Raw genomic sequence first — 14,356 nt, 5'->3', positions numbered from 1 at the left:
TGTGAGAATTCACCAACTTCTAAGTATGGTGTTCAACTTTTATTCATTTAGGAGATAAAGCAAAAAGAGATGAGGCTCCTGATAACTGCATTTTTGAATATTTCTTTTGGTAGAATTATAGAAGCAGATTGTCACCACCTCCTAAGATTTTGTTAAATTTCCCTGGAATGCATAGGCAAAACCATACGCCATCCGTGTATTATCTTGGCCCAACATTACTTAATTTCTGAGATCAGTTTTGATCAGCTAAATGCTGCCACCTGCAGAAGCATTTAATTTCTAAGGTCTTCCTAATCTTTAATCCAAATCTTCTTCCACTCGCTTTTATCCTGACCTCTGAGACCAACAGAAAGCAAATCTGCACCAGAAATCTGCTCCACTTCAGATATTATATCTCTTTCCAATTTTTTTCCTTATCTGGATTTTTCAACTGTTGTTCTTTATAAAATGTCAACTTCCAAACAAGGCAGGGGGAGCTAATCAATGCAACATGGGGCTGTATTTTTCCCTGCTAATCTAGAGTTGATGTATTCTTTATCGTTGCAGTAATCTGGCGAGGATAGCTATGCATATACTGTAAAGATGAAAGACTGTCCTCCACAGACATCTTGACACGATAGCACCCAACCAATATCTAAGGGGCTGCCATGAAGAAAAGAGCATCAACCTATTCTCCAAAGCAAGGGGTTGGACTAGAAGGCCTTCAAGATCCCATCCAACTCTGTTATTCTGAACAGAAGTACATTTCTCATGCCAACTTTTCACCTGGTGCAAAACACTGCTGCTAAGAGTGATTTGGAAAGATTCGAAAGACATGGATAAAGTTTAAGTGCCTGTATCTTCCACATCATCTTTGAAGGTCATTAAATGGATGACTTACACAGCCAGGTTCTCCAACTTGCTGCTCTTTGGATACAGTAACACCCAGTTACTTTCCTTGGCACTCATCATAGCCAATGGCTGTGCTGGATGGGGAAGATGGACAAGGATATCCAGCACATGTGAACAACTCGGCAATCTGTGTCTATCACAATGGCGTATTATGGGTCTCCAGACACACTGTCAGCTCTAGGCAGCATTCAATAGTGGGCAGCAATTCTACAACAAAATGCATTTTTAAATTTTTTTTTAATGCAACTCAATTTCATAACATGGCAAGAACAATAAAAAAACAAAAGCCCCACACATAGCATCATCAACATATTTATAATTTGCATTCATTTTATGGAGGGAGGGAGGGAAGAAGTGGAAGGAAGGAAGGAAGGAAGGAAGGAAGGAAGGAAGGAAGGAAGGAAGGAAGAAAGGAAGGAAGGAAGGAAGGAAGGAAGGAAGGAAATGCTACATATATTCAGCCAGTGCCATAACAAAAAAATTGGTACCGCACATAAGTGCTTACATATTACATTCAACCAAGTACATTGTGCTTATAATGAAACATTGTTTGCAACCACATGGACATTTAGGAAAAGAGAATCCCTTTGGTACAAAACATGTGACACAGCCCTTCTATTGGTCTGATCTACTAATTTTCTTAGAAGGAAGGATTGCAAGGAGCTGAGCATGGGTTAGATCTCCACAGAGCATCACAGAACGATGACTTAGCTTGTACAACTAGCAGAGCACTGGATACAAGGGTTGACTTTTTATTAGCTTCCGTGCAACTACAAAACCCATGCTCTTTGAAGATTCCGTCCACATTCTCCTCTCTCCTGCTACCTCTCTCTTGTTCGCAGAAGCTCTGCCCATTCCCACCACGGCAAATGTTTGCATTTCCCACTAGCAGGGCAATTAATAATGTCTTGAAAGTTTGCCCAAAGGCCGCCTTGCCCAGAGATTCCAAGGCTGTTGACATTAGTTCCTCAGCAGGCTACATTTTCCAATGCTGAGCCACTGTCCCCTTTGAAGGAATGTGTTGTGTGCTTTCCCACTGCTCAGATTTATTTCGGCCTGTGTTTATCTCTCCCCCCCCTTTCCTTCCCCCTGAGCCACAGTTCTTGGGATCTTGAAAAGAGGTCGATCCAGCTGCTGAAAAACCAGAAACCTCGATTGTGGGAAGCCATGGGGGTTACGGCTTTGTTTAGCTGACATGATTGGATTTTGGATGAGGGCGAAAAAAGAAAAGGCTGGCTATTTTTTAATTTTCACCCACTGCGTCCCCGCCTCTACTCTCCAAGCTACTCTACTCTCCAAGCTCTTCTCTGCCACCCTGTCAAAAACAGTTGCAGAATATCATGACCCCAAAGCTCATTTTGTCACCAAGTTGGCTGCAGGCTTACACTTGTGTGACCAGGATATTAAATCATATCCAGTTCCCAGAAGGACATCCCAGCGTTGACTGAATCACCATGGCAACTTGCCAACACACACAAACACACACGGTACAATAGAACAGTTTTGTAATTTTGCATATGGGATTTCATCGCCTCACGGGAGCCCCTAACTCTTTGGGATGGTAATGTAAAAAGGTTGAGCTTACGTTACATTTACTTGAGTTGAATTAGCCAGATCTCTCCCAGAATTAGGGTTTTGCTTGGGATGACATAAAGTCCTGCTGGCCATCCGAGTCGCTAAAACGGTTGACCATAGAATTAACTAATCCTTACATCTACCAAGATGTCCTAGACTAGAGAAACATAGGGCCTCTCTAGACACTCTTTATCTATGGGCATTTTGCTTTCACACCTCTCCTTCCCAACCTAAAATAAATATATATGTGGGATGGGATGGAAGTGGATAAGAAATGGGATGTACGCCCGTTATACCATTTCTCCAATATACAGAGCTATTTCTGCACGAAAGAAAAGATGCCCACTCATCTTTACCGTCCCTTTATTTGACTACAGTTATTGTTGCTGTAGATCATGGCCCATGTTAGCTAGATGTGGCTCTCCAATACAAGTAAATCCTCGACTTACGGCAACAAATGAGCCCAAAATTTCCGTTGCTAAGCAAGACAGTTACTAAGTGAGTTTCCCCCCATTTTATAATCTTTCTTCCCATAGCTGTTAAGTGAATCACTGCAATTGTTAGATTAGTAACCTGATGGTTAATTGCATCCGGCTTCCCCATGAACTTGGCTTGTCAGAAGGTCACAAAAGGGGATGACAAGACCCCAGGATGCTGCCACCGTCACAAATAGGAATCAATAAATATGCCAAAAAACACCTCTCCCATCTCCTAGAAATAGATTTGCTCTTCCCTCCTGTTTAATCCTTAAAACTGGAATTAGATTGTCCTCCAAACTTTAACATTCATTTACTATGACGTAGTTTAAGAAAATACAGTTTCGTCTTTTCTCCTCCTCCTGAAAGTTGAACAACAGTTTTCTTTCCATTTTTTTACCTGAAGACTAGGGTAAAAGCCAATATTTCATAACAGATTCTACTTATTTCTCCAAAATCTCTCGGTCCCACACTGTCAGTATTTTTAGCTCTCTGCCATAATTGCCTCTTCCTTTAATAGCAGATTGCGCCTCCCGGTTTAAAATAAGAAGCTCAATTTCCTTCTCCATGTCAAAAAAAGAGAGAAAAGCTTGCTTTTAGGACGAAGAGAAAACTGGCCCGTGATCCAAAAAGGATGTCCTCAAGCTGACTCAGCCCAGTGTTCCCCATTCAACATTTCTAGGCCAAAGAAAGAAAAACTCACTTTCTTATAACTGTCAAGCCTTGGTTTGACCTTAGTTTTCCCCAAATCAGTATTCTCCCTGACACACATTACACTGGAAATGACTAAAAACTCTAACCAGCACAAAGGATTCCAGAAGTTAAAAAGGCCAATTCATCAGGAGATCCCCGAGTTAGGAAAATATGGCTCTCCCCCCCATATAGTTCATCTTAGCAATCCATGCATGCTTGACCAAGGAACAATTAGGTACTACTGGAGTTGAGAATATCACAACAAGGGTAGGCAGCCATAAGATCACATTAGAAATCAATTCAGTTCTGTTCAGACTCAAGCTGGAAGGGACCTTGGAGGTCTTCTAGTCCAACCCCCTACTCGAGCAGGAGAGTCTATACCATTTCAGACAAGTGGCTGTCCAGGCTCTTCTTAAAAGCCTCCAGTGATGGAGCACCCACGACTTCTGAAGGCAAGTTGTTCCACTGGTTGATTGTTTTCATCATGAGAAAGTTTCTCCTTAGTTCCAGGTTGCTTCTCTCCTTGATGAGTTTCCATCCATTGTTTCTTGTCCTGCTTTCAAGTGCTTTGGAAAATAAGTTGCCCCCGCCTCTTCTTTGGGGCAGCCCCTCTAATGCTGGAATACTGCTATCATATCACCCGTAGTCCTTCTTTTTTTCTAGACTAGCCATACCCAAATCCTGTAACCGTTCTTCGTATGTTTTAGTCTCCAGGCCTTTAATCATCTTAGTTGCACTCTTTCCAAAGTCTCAACATCTTTTTCGTAATGTGGTGACCAAAACTACATGCGGTATTCCAGGTGTGGCCTTACTAAAGATTTATAAAGTGGTACTAACACAACCAATATATATTCAACTTGCTCTTCCATGTTTGGGCAGAAAGACTGAAGAGGTTTGTTTCTTGTAAGCTTGGGATGCAGAAAGGTCTCAAAGAAGAACAAGCAAAGCGCTATTATGAAATCAACTTTTTACAAATAAGATGTGAACGTGTCCAACACACTTCCTTCCTCCTCTTTTCCCCACAATAACAACTGTGAGGTGAGTTGGGGAGAGAGAGAGGGGGACTAACCCAAAGTCACCCAGCTGAGCTTATGCCTAAGGCGGGACTAGAATTCACCATCTCCTGGTGATTGGCCCAAAGTCACTCAGCCGACTTTCATGCCTAAGGCGGGATTAGAATTCACCATCTCCTGGTGATTGGCCCAAAGTTACCCAGATGGCTTTCATGGCTTAGACAGGACTTGAACTCATGATCTCCCACTTTCTAGCTTAGTGCCCTAACCTCTAGATCATACTGGCATCAGCTTCAAATCTACCTGGAATTTCTTTAGTTCCTTCTCTTGCCCTATTCCCCTGCTTATCACTGCCTTTTCCTGAGCAAATGGGCACAGTTCCAAACAAAGCATTGGATTGACTACATCATCGTTTTTATGTCTTATGATATTTTTAAAGTTTTATTCAGGTCCCAGAGGCAACATGTGGAAATAACAGACGAAGCAAGGAAATCTGGCTGTTGCCAAGTGAATGTCTATATACACACTTGCTTCTCTGGGCACCATGTTGAGAAACTAGGTAAACCATCGACACAATAATTGGCATCTCAGATTGGCATCTGAGAAGTTGGTATAATTGCAAGCGCATTGCCCATGCCGGCTCATATTTTCAGTTTTACAAGGTGCTAGACCTACAGTCTTCCTGTCACTTCCAAAATGCATGTTTCTGCCAAGGGACAGATGAAGAAGCCCTTTTACTAATCCTTATGTTCCACAGCGTTTCCATTCACCACTTCCTCTATCTTTGAGGACATCTTCCGGTTATGAGAACTGGAAATAGAGCCTTTTTGGAAAGTGGAAAGTCTCCTACGAAAGTTCCCTCCAGAAAAGTAATAGAGAAGTGGGTTGAAGCAACAGTTGAAGGCTGCAAGGGAGTAGGTGATGACCACAGATTTCTGCATGTAGAGACTCTTCTCACAGGAAGTGTTATCTTTCATAAAGTGGAGGTGGACAGTGCGCTGGACATGATACGGGGTGAAACTCACGAGGAAGACGATGGTCACAATGATGATCATCCAGATGGCTTTTCTACGAATTCCTTCTTTCTTATGCATGGGATTCTTCAGGAGCTTGTTTAGGATCATGGCGTAGCAGATGGTGATGGTGATGAAAGGAAAGATGAAACCAACGAACAATGAAATGTAGTGGAGAACCATCACCTTCCTCACATCCTTGTTCCTTGGTGGCTCAAAGCATTTGGTTACATTTTCATTATATAACTGAGCACTTTTCTGCAAAAATGGGGTGGTGGTCAGGGTTACAAAGAACCAAATGCTAACACATACAATGATGGCTCTCTTCCGGGAGATAAATTGGATATTCCAAATCGGGAAAACAATGGCGATGCAACGGAAGAAACTCATCGCCGTCATGAACAGGATGCTACAGTACAAGTTGACATACATGGAATAGGAGCTGATCCGGCACAAAAAGTCACCAAAGAACCAGTTGCCTTTATAGAGGTAATAGACCACTCGCAGGGGCAGAGTACATACAAAGAGAAGATCTGCAATGGCAAGGTTGAACATGTATATCTGGAACGGTGTCTTCTCCTGGTAGGTCCTGATGAGGACACATAACACAAAGCCATTTCCCATAAATCCCAGGATAGTGATTATGGAGTATGCCACGGGATACACCTGACTCCGAAACTCATCAATGGTGGCATTGCATGACATGTTTTTCATTGTGTTTGCAGGAGAAGTCATGAGATCATACTCAACTCCTAGAGGACAAAAAGGGGGGAAAGAAGATATGAGGCACTCAGAATGAGATTCAAATGTAAAGATGCTACCAACCAAGAAGCTCAAAATACAGTTTTCTTCTTAAATCATTGTGGGAGAAGGACTGATAGAACTACGGAGCAGGATGAAAAGAGGGATCCTTTTGTAGCCACAAACGAATTAGGTCCAACCCCATTTGGGTGCCATTGACCCTTATTTAATTCCAAGCAGGTGCCGTTAGTTGAGAAGAGTTAGCAATAAATCAGTTTAATTGAACCTTCATGGTGGCACGGTGGTCAGAATGCGATATGGCAGGCTAACCCACCGCTCACTGCCAGGAGTTCGATCCTCACCGGCTCGAGATTTACTCAGCCTTTCATCCTTCTGAGGTTGGTAAAATGAGGAGCCAGATTGTTGGGGCCAATATGCTGATTCTGTAAACCACTTAGAGAGGGCTGTAAAGCACTATGAAATGGTATATTAGTCTAAGTGCTATTGCTATATTGTTATTCATACGTGGATCTGGTCTTTCATGGACAATCATGTAGGAAAAAAAGTGTTGTGCCAAGAATTTCTTATTCAGTTTAATGGAGAAGAATTGGTACTTGATATTACGTTCAAAGTTTGAAGATCTTTCTCTCCTAATGCGCAAAAAAAAAAAAATCTGCTGCAAACTCTACATGGCATCAGGAAGGGCATCCACCCAGTAAACACTCAGCTCCATCCAGTCACCCCAACTCTACATGGAATAGGAACTAGAGGGTTGAAAAAAGGGAGGTTTTTTATGTTCCAAGTAGGCAAAAAAAAATCAATGAAGCTCTTGTGATATGTGTTCTTGACATAACCTTAGTGCCAAGGTCAGGGGTCTTCAAACTTGGCCCTTTTATGCCTTGTGGACTTCAACTCCCAGAATTCCTCAGCCAGGCACGCTGGCTGAGGAATTCTGAGAGTTGAAGTCCACAAGGCATAAAAGGGCCATGTTTGAAGACCCCTAGACAAAGTGGTTGATGGATGAATGAATGCAATTGTCTGACTTTCTCTGGTAGTCTGCAGCCTCCCTGGCTCATCATACAACAATCCCGATGAAAATGATCAAGGCAGCCAAGGAAGATGGAGAGTACAGGTAATTCTTGAATTGCAACCAGTTGCTTAGCAACCATTGGAAGTTACAATCTGCTTGGGAAAAATGTGAATTATGACCCAGTTCTGAAATTCTGATGGTTGCCCTTACATTTGCGGTTATAGGTCCCACTTCAGGAGCTTGACAACTTGGCTATGTTTACAGCAGCTTGCTGTGTTCCCAGAGTCACATAAATGTGTTTTATGATGGTTTTAGTTACATGTGGTTTTGAGCAAGACTGTGCCATACCATAGCAAACAGTGGGTTTGCTTAATGACCGTGGCATTCGTTTAACGTCCACGTCATTCACTCAGCAACTGCCACCAAACAGATCATAAAAATCTGGTCAGTCACATGACTGACCCAATTTACAACCATTATAATGTTTGACCACAATGGGCAGGCTCAGTTATGGTTTTATGTTGAGGACTGTCTGTAAAAAGGAAAAAATTAGTACCTTCACAGCCATCACTTGTCCATTAGCGCAGGGGTCCCCAACCCCCGGTCCGTGAACCAGTACCGGGCCAGGGCATGCCAGCAACCAGTCTGCACAAACAAAAATTTCTCTCCACGGAACCGGTCCCTGGTGACCGAAAAGTTGGGGACCTCTGCATTAGTGTGTATGAAATGAGTTCAGAACATCACCCAAAGACAATCTAAAGAAGTTCTAAAGACTATGAAGAGTTCTCTTCTAGGCTGCTTGTCAAGACAGAAGAGGAATAGCACGCATAAAAGTCTTAGCACCTTGTCCTGATTTGCGTATCTGGCAAAGAAATGAATTCAACTGTTTAGTTAGAAGTTCCCTTCGGTATCACTTCCTGCCTTACATTCTGCAGCACTGTGTCTAGTGAGACTTTTATTTATTTCCATGGAAGACAATATAATAAGATAACCAGAAGGGGGCAATCCTGGTTAAAAAGGATTAGGCTACGTGGCTAAGTAAAAGAACTCACTATGTTCTCAGTCTGGCCACAAGTGAAAAAAAAGGCAACTGGTGCAATAATAAATGGGGGGGGGGGAAATGAGAGAATTGTCCTACGGAAAAAATGGTGTGATGTGCTGGACTGGAAAGGTGTACTCTGATTAGTTAAAACCTCATGTTTGCTGTTTGGAATTAGCCTCCGTGGAATTGAAAAGACCTTATCCGGGGTACCCCTGGAATCTAAAAAGTGACGGTTAGATGCCCTGAAACACTATTGACTGATGGAAAGTTAGTTGAAAAGCCCAAGTTTTGTAGCAAGAAAATCCAGCCTCCCTTTCCTTGACATCCCCAACTAAAGGCAAAAAAGAAAAAAGAAAAAAGAAAGATTTATGTTAAAACCCAGGAGGCAGTGTAGACAATGCCGCACTGGATGAGCCAATGTTCACCACTTTCCTTCCCTCCTAAACGTGAAAGTCATAATCATAACATCTTTATTTCTTTCAAAGATAATTGGATTAAACTGTAGCTGCAGAAGAAACTGAAAACATAATGCCCCATTAGAAATAAAAGAAAAGCATTCTTCACTTTGGGAAACCTCAAAGTGTACATCCTAAATTGCTATATTACTGAGCAAGAAATCAAATCGCTTAATGAATGAGTCTCCAAACCATTTCAAGTAGCTGTATTATGCAGAAAAATTAGGAATATCAACCCTACACTTCTACATCCTCATTGCAAATCATTCATCCCAGTTAAGTGGATCTACTATTTCAGAATCCCTCAAATCCTATTACTAATTGCCAATTCATGACCCTAAACTCCATAAATTTATTAAAATTATTAAAACTCTCACTGTCGTGACCTTTAACTGGACAAAAGTGCATCATAGGGCAACACTTTTTGAATGAAACTACCTCAAATGGGCTAATGTGTCCAAACTCTGGGATCTACGACTCCAGAAAGCAAGAAGCTTGGCAAAGTTTTGCTTCAGTGCTATTGGCCGCTGCTGCAGTCATGTGATCTTCCTTTTAATGTTCCATGACAGTTTCCAAGCCAGTCTCACAATCCCTTGCTCCCTCTCTTACCCAGCAGCAGCCACTTACTTGCCTGAAGTGAAGGGAAGGGAAGGAAGATTTCTGATGCTCCTGGCCAGGATCCCCAAAGGAATCTCAATGGGGAAGCCAGCAGGAAATCAGAAGTCTCTCTTGCTCCCACAGCTTTTTTGCCCGCCGGTGGTCATTCTGTTTCTCTGTTTAAGTAAGGAAATATCTTGGACATGATTACCCAATAGGGCACGGATTGTCTCATCTCTTGAGCTAGCCATGGACAGATAAACCATGAATCACATATAGATGGCAAGGCTATAGCCTTTTGAAGAGGGGGCCACCGTTCAACATTTGTGGACATACAGCCCCTGGCAGAGGTTTTATTACCCCAACTGTGCAAAGTGCACTGATGATGTTGCCTAGTGAGGGAATGAAACGTCCGCAAGAAAACCACCAAGTTCAGAGAGCACCAAGGACCCCTCATTTCAACCCTGATGTACAAATATAGCTTTTTACTGGAGCCCTTTGTGTACTCTTTCCAAGCCAAACAATTGTTTAAGTTCTACTCACATCCTTTTGTAGATTTCCACTTCCAGAACTGAGATGAGATCGTCCAGGAAGATGTGGCAGAGCTGAGAAGTGGACCAAAGGCCTCTAGCCCTGTTGAAGAAAGCAGTCATCCAGATAGGGAAAAATACTCTGCAAAATGTAGGCTTCCTATACCTAATGCAGTACACACACACACACACACACACACACACACAGAGAGAGAGAGAGAGAGAGAGAGAGAGAGAGAGAGAGAGAGAGAGAGAGAGAGAGAGAGAGAGAGAGAGATTGAGAAGGCAATAAATCTTTTTCAGTAAGTTGGAGTCCGGGAAAGTGTTGTTTTTTTTCTAGAATTACCGCTTTGAGATGTAGTTAAGGAATAAGTGCTCCTAATCACATTTTTCTAAGTGCTTCCTGGAAGATTACCAAATTAAATTGCCAAAATTGATTCAAGCACAAACATCACACCCTTCATGTTGAAAAAAAAGCATTTCTGCAATACAGCAACAGAAAATCTTTTAAGCTTCTATGCATATGCAGTGATGGTTGATGGATCAGGGGCTGCACATGCATTCAAATACCCAACAGGTATGCACACAACCACACCAGACTCCACACATACCTGCAAGGCTATACACAAACTCAAGAGGCAAAAACATCCCAGGGAGATGTTATTACCAGCGATTTAGGCTTGAAATGCTATACTTTTGTTGCAGTTTCCAGGAGGAAACAATCATTTCATTTGGAACTGCTTAGGTGGACAGTTGTTCCCAGTGTACTTTGAGTGGCCATTTTCTAATTGCTATTATTATTATTATTATTATTATTATTATTATTATTATTATTATTATTATTATTATTATTATTATTTTCACTTGCATCCTGCTTTTATTAATACTAATTGGTTAACAACAGTTTGCATGCCTTTGGGGGGAAGAATAGATGGTCAGTACCATAACCCTTATTTTATTTTATATTACATTATATTTTATATTATTTATTATTTTATTTATTGTTTTATTTTATTTTGTTATTTTATGTATCAAAGGTATTTTATTTTATTTGTCAAAGGTATCAACTTACGACCCAGTTTTTTAATGGCCAATCAGAATCACATGGGCTTCAGAAAGGCTGTTTTCTATTTATCCGTAAAATTACTTCCAGCTATCATAAAATCTAGGGCTGCCAGTCCTCCATACACACACACACTTCCATCACACAACTACATTTTTGAGCACTTGGCAACAACTCACAGTTTACAACTGGTTGCAGCATCCCAGGCTCACATGACCACAATTTGCAACCATTTTTTGCCCGCTTCTAGCAAAAAGAGACCACCCAGGAGAAAAGGTTCGGGACTTACGACTCTACGATTCAGTGGACGACTACTGTAAAAAAAAAAAGTCATTGGTTCCAGCCACATGGGTGTCTTAATTTACGACCATCATGACTTAACAACTAAAATTCCGGTCCCAATTGTGTATGGTAAGTCAAGGAGCACCTACCTAGCTGCCTATTTGCATGCAAAATTCTCTCTCCCTTCCTTGCCATCCTATTAAAGAGGAAGTTGCAAAATGAAATAAAAGAACACCTTGACAGCATCTTCTCTTGCCGCACAATCACACTTCTAGAGCTTTTGGGTTGCTGTTGTTGGGGTTTGTTTTTTTTTTTTGGCAGGCAAAGAGGATGTCCGGACTAATTCTAAGCTAAAATGTGTCAGCCCATTTCCTCAATGTTTCTACCCCTGAGGATTCAGGGGTTAAAAATCTTTGAGGAAGTGGCATAACATATTTTAGCTTAGAATTCACTCGGACAAGATTCAAGAGCCAACTTTCCTTCCTTCATCAGAATTATTTATTTATCATTATTTTTCTGCACTTGATGCGGAAAAGAAGTTGCTTCCCCCTTGAACCCCCCCAACCCCCAACCCATCTCTCCATTTTTTTTGCTTCCCCCCCCATTCTTTTTGCTACCTAATTGGGGGGGGGGAGGGAGTTAGGGAGGCTACAGACTAAGAGAGAGGCTAAAAGAAAAAAAAATCCTTGAACCTATCTCTGAGTCACTCAGATGGGGCAGGTGTGTGTTTGTGTGTTTGTGTAGGTTCGTGTAATTTCTGTAGAAAAGCAATGTAGGGGGGGGGGAAAGATTCAACATAGTGAAAATCAGAAGCCAGCTCCTATCCAGGGATCACAGTAGCAAAGCCATCTGTGACAGGATGCTTAAAAAAAGGCTTCTGGCTTAAATGTTGATGTCTTAAATGGTAGTTGCTCAGCAGATCCACTAGCTCAATAGAATACTGCTTTCTTGACATCTTTGTGAGACCCAGTGCTTTTTTTGTAAAAAAAAAAAAAAGGTGCCGGAACGCACACACATCATACAACCCGCCTCGCCTACCCTATAAGATTCCATCCAAAAAAAGTGCTGGAACTCCGTTCTGGGCGTTCTATGACAAAAAAAGCCCTGGTGAGACCATTAAAGAAACTGGAGGAGGGGTGGATAAAGGGAAAGTATTCTGAACTGAGTACGTCCTGACTTGCAAACCCTATTTAGGTTTAAAGTCCCTTGTTTGCACTGATTGTGCAAGCTTCTTCCAATTTAAGCCATGCTGAATCATAAACTTCCCTTTTAACGTTGACCGGCAAGTCGTCTGGATCCAAGGCTGAAGGTTTTAGAGTTCATCTACAAAACCTACAACAGAACTGGCGAAACTCTGGAGAACTTAACACTGCTGATAGTACAGCTATAAAAAAAAAGAATCTGACTTCATATTTGGCCTGACTTTAGTTTCAGACTGGTCGAAGCAGTTTTATAAGAAACCTCCCCAAGGGTAGCTGACTTTTCTAAAGAACACATTATCGCATAGTTTACTTCTGCTTGTCAAGTGCAGTTCTTTCGTTATTACTAGCTGGCATTTGATTTTCCTGCTCATTCTAATTTAAGCAATATGTTGCCATGGTATACTTTAAAACAAGGCATCAGGAATTCTTCTTCAGCGAGAGTTTTCATACCAACGGCTCAACTTCAGATGGTCTCTGAACTTGCTGGGATTAATTTGATGATGATGGTGAAGGCTCCGTTCTGAAGGACTGACCCAAGAAGTCTACTTGAATAATTGTGCGGTCACCACGGAGGCATCTAAAGTCGTCTTGTTGTTCCTTGAAAGAAAGAACAAAAAACACAATGAAAAAAGAGGAAAATAATTATATTTCAAAAATCTATATTGTGTGTGTGTGTTTTGTGTGTGTGTATGTGTAAAACTCTGATCATGGATAGATAGAAAAGGAGATGTATGGTTAACTACGACACTCAGAGAATCATAGGGCTGGATGGGATGTGGGAGGTCTTCTAGCCCTTGCCCAAGACAGCGGTCCTGGGCAAATGGATATCCAATCTTTTCTTGAAAATCTCCAGTGATGGAGCATCCAAAACTCAAGGAGGCAAGCTTTTCCATTCATTAATTGCTTTCCCTTAGTAACACATCACTCTTAAGGTCAAAACTGTATCACCAAAAACACAGACAAAAAAGAGTACTGGATTGTTAAAACAGTAGCTATTAATTTACAGGTATCGGAACATGTGAAAAACAATTATTGGGATTTTGAAAGGAAACATTTATCCAGCTGAGGCTGAGAAGTGTATGACCAGATAAAGGGTGTGCTCTTTATCACGCTACCTTTTCACGGCCCTTGATCTTTTAGACAGTTTGAAGTCTGGATAGGCCTTTGCACCAAGGACATCTTCAAAAGGAAGACAGTCTCATGCAAAATTGCCCTTTATTGATATTCTTGGAATACAGTTATTGGGGAAATAAATGGATTCCCACTGTGAAATTGTCAACAGCTGAAGTTCTTTTAACTCCATCCTTTTCATCACAATACATCTTGTTAAAGAAGATTTTGTGCTTGGAAAGAATTATAATTGTTTGAAAGCTGCTGCTAAAGAGCCTGACCCCACTTTGCATGTTGCAAAGTGACTCACCCAGTTTTGCAGAGTGTACTTCGCAGTGTGACAGAGGGTCAGTATTACTACATCCATGGAGAATAATCAGATGGAGACCATTCCATTAAACTGATAGTTGATGACATTTTTAAATTTAATTTAATTTAAATTCTATTAAATCAAATTTAAGCTTTGGTCTTCCTCAAACCACTTCTTCATCCAGAATCTACATAGATACATATATACACACATGCATACATACATACGTGTAGTTCTCAACTTACAAAACCACAATTGAGCCCATGCCACTAAGCAAGAGAGTCAAGGGAATTTTGTCTCATTTTATGACCTTTCTTGCTACAGTTCTTAAGC

General features: G+C 41.4%; 1 protein-coding gene across 2 annotated transcripts in view; it reads right to left on the bottom strand.

Annotated features, from left to right (window-relative positions):
- Positions 1-1,116: 1,116 nt before the first annotated feature.
- Positions 1,117-14,356, bottom strand: part of CYSLTR1 (cysteinyl leukotriene receptor 1) — an 82,185-nt gene continuing 68,945 nt past the window's right edge. For both annotated transcript variants that reach the window (XM_083372184.1, XM_083372185.1), the window contains 3 exons: positions 13,054-13,200; positions 10,070-10,159; positions 1,117-6,413 (listed from right to left, as the gene is read on the bottom strand). In XM_083372184.1, the coding sequence (XP_083228310.1) occupies positions 5,386-6,396 (1,011 nt within the window). In that variant the 5' untranslated portion in view covers positions 6,397-6,413; positions 10,070-10,159; positions 13,054-13,200 and the 3' untranslated portion in view covers positions 1,117-5,385. The remainder of the gene's footprint in view (positions 6,414-10,069; positions 10,160-13,053; positions 13,201-14,356) is intronic.

This window comes from Vipera ursinii (genome assembly GCF_947247035.1).
Source record: "Vipera ursinii genome assembly, chromosome: 12".
Lineage (NCBI taxonomy): Eukaryota > Metazoa > Chordata > Lepidosauria > Squamata > Viperidae > Vipera > Vipera ursinii.
Note: the sequence above shows the minus strand (reverse complement) of the source record. Positions and strands in the feature narration are given on the sequence as shown.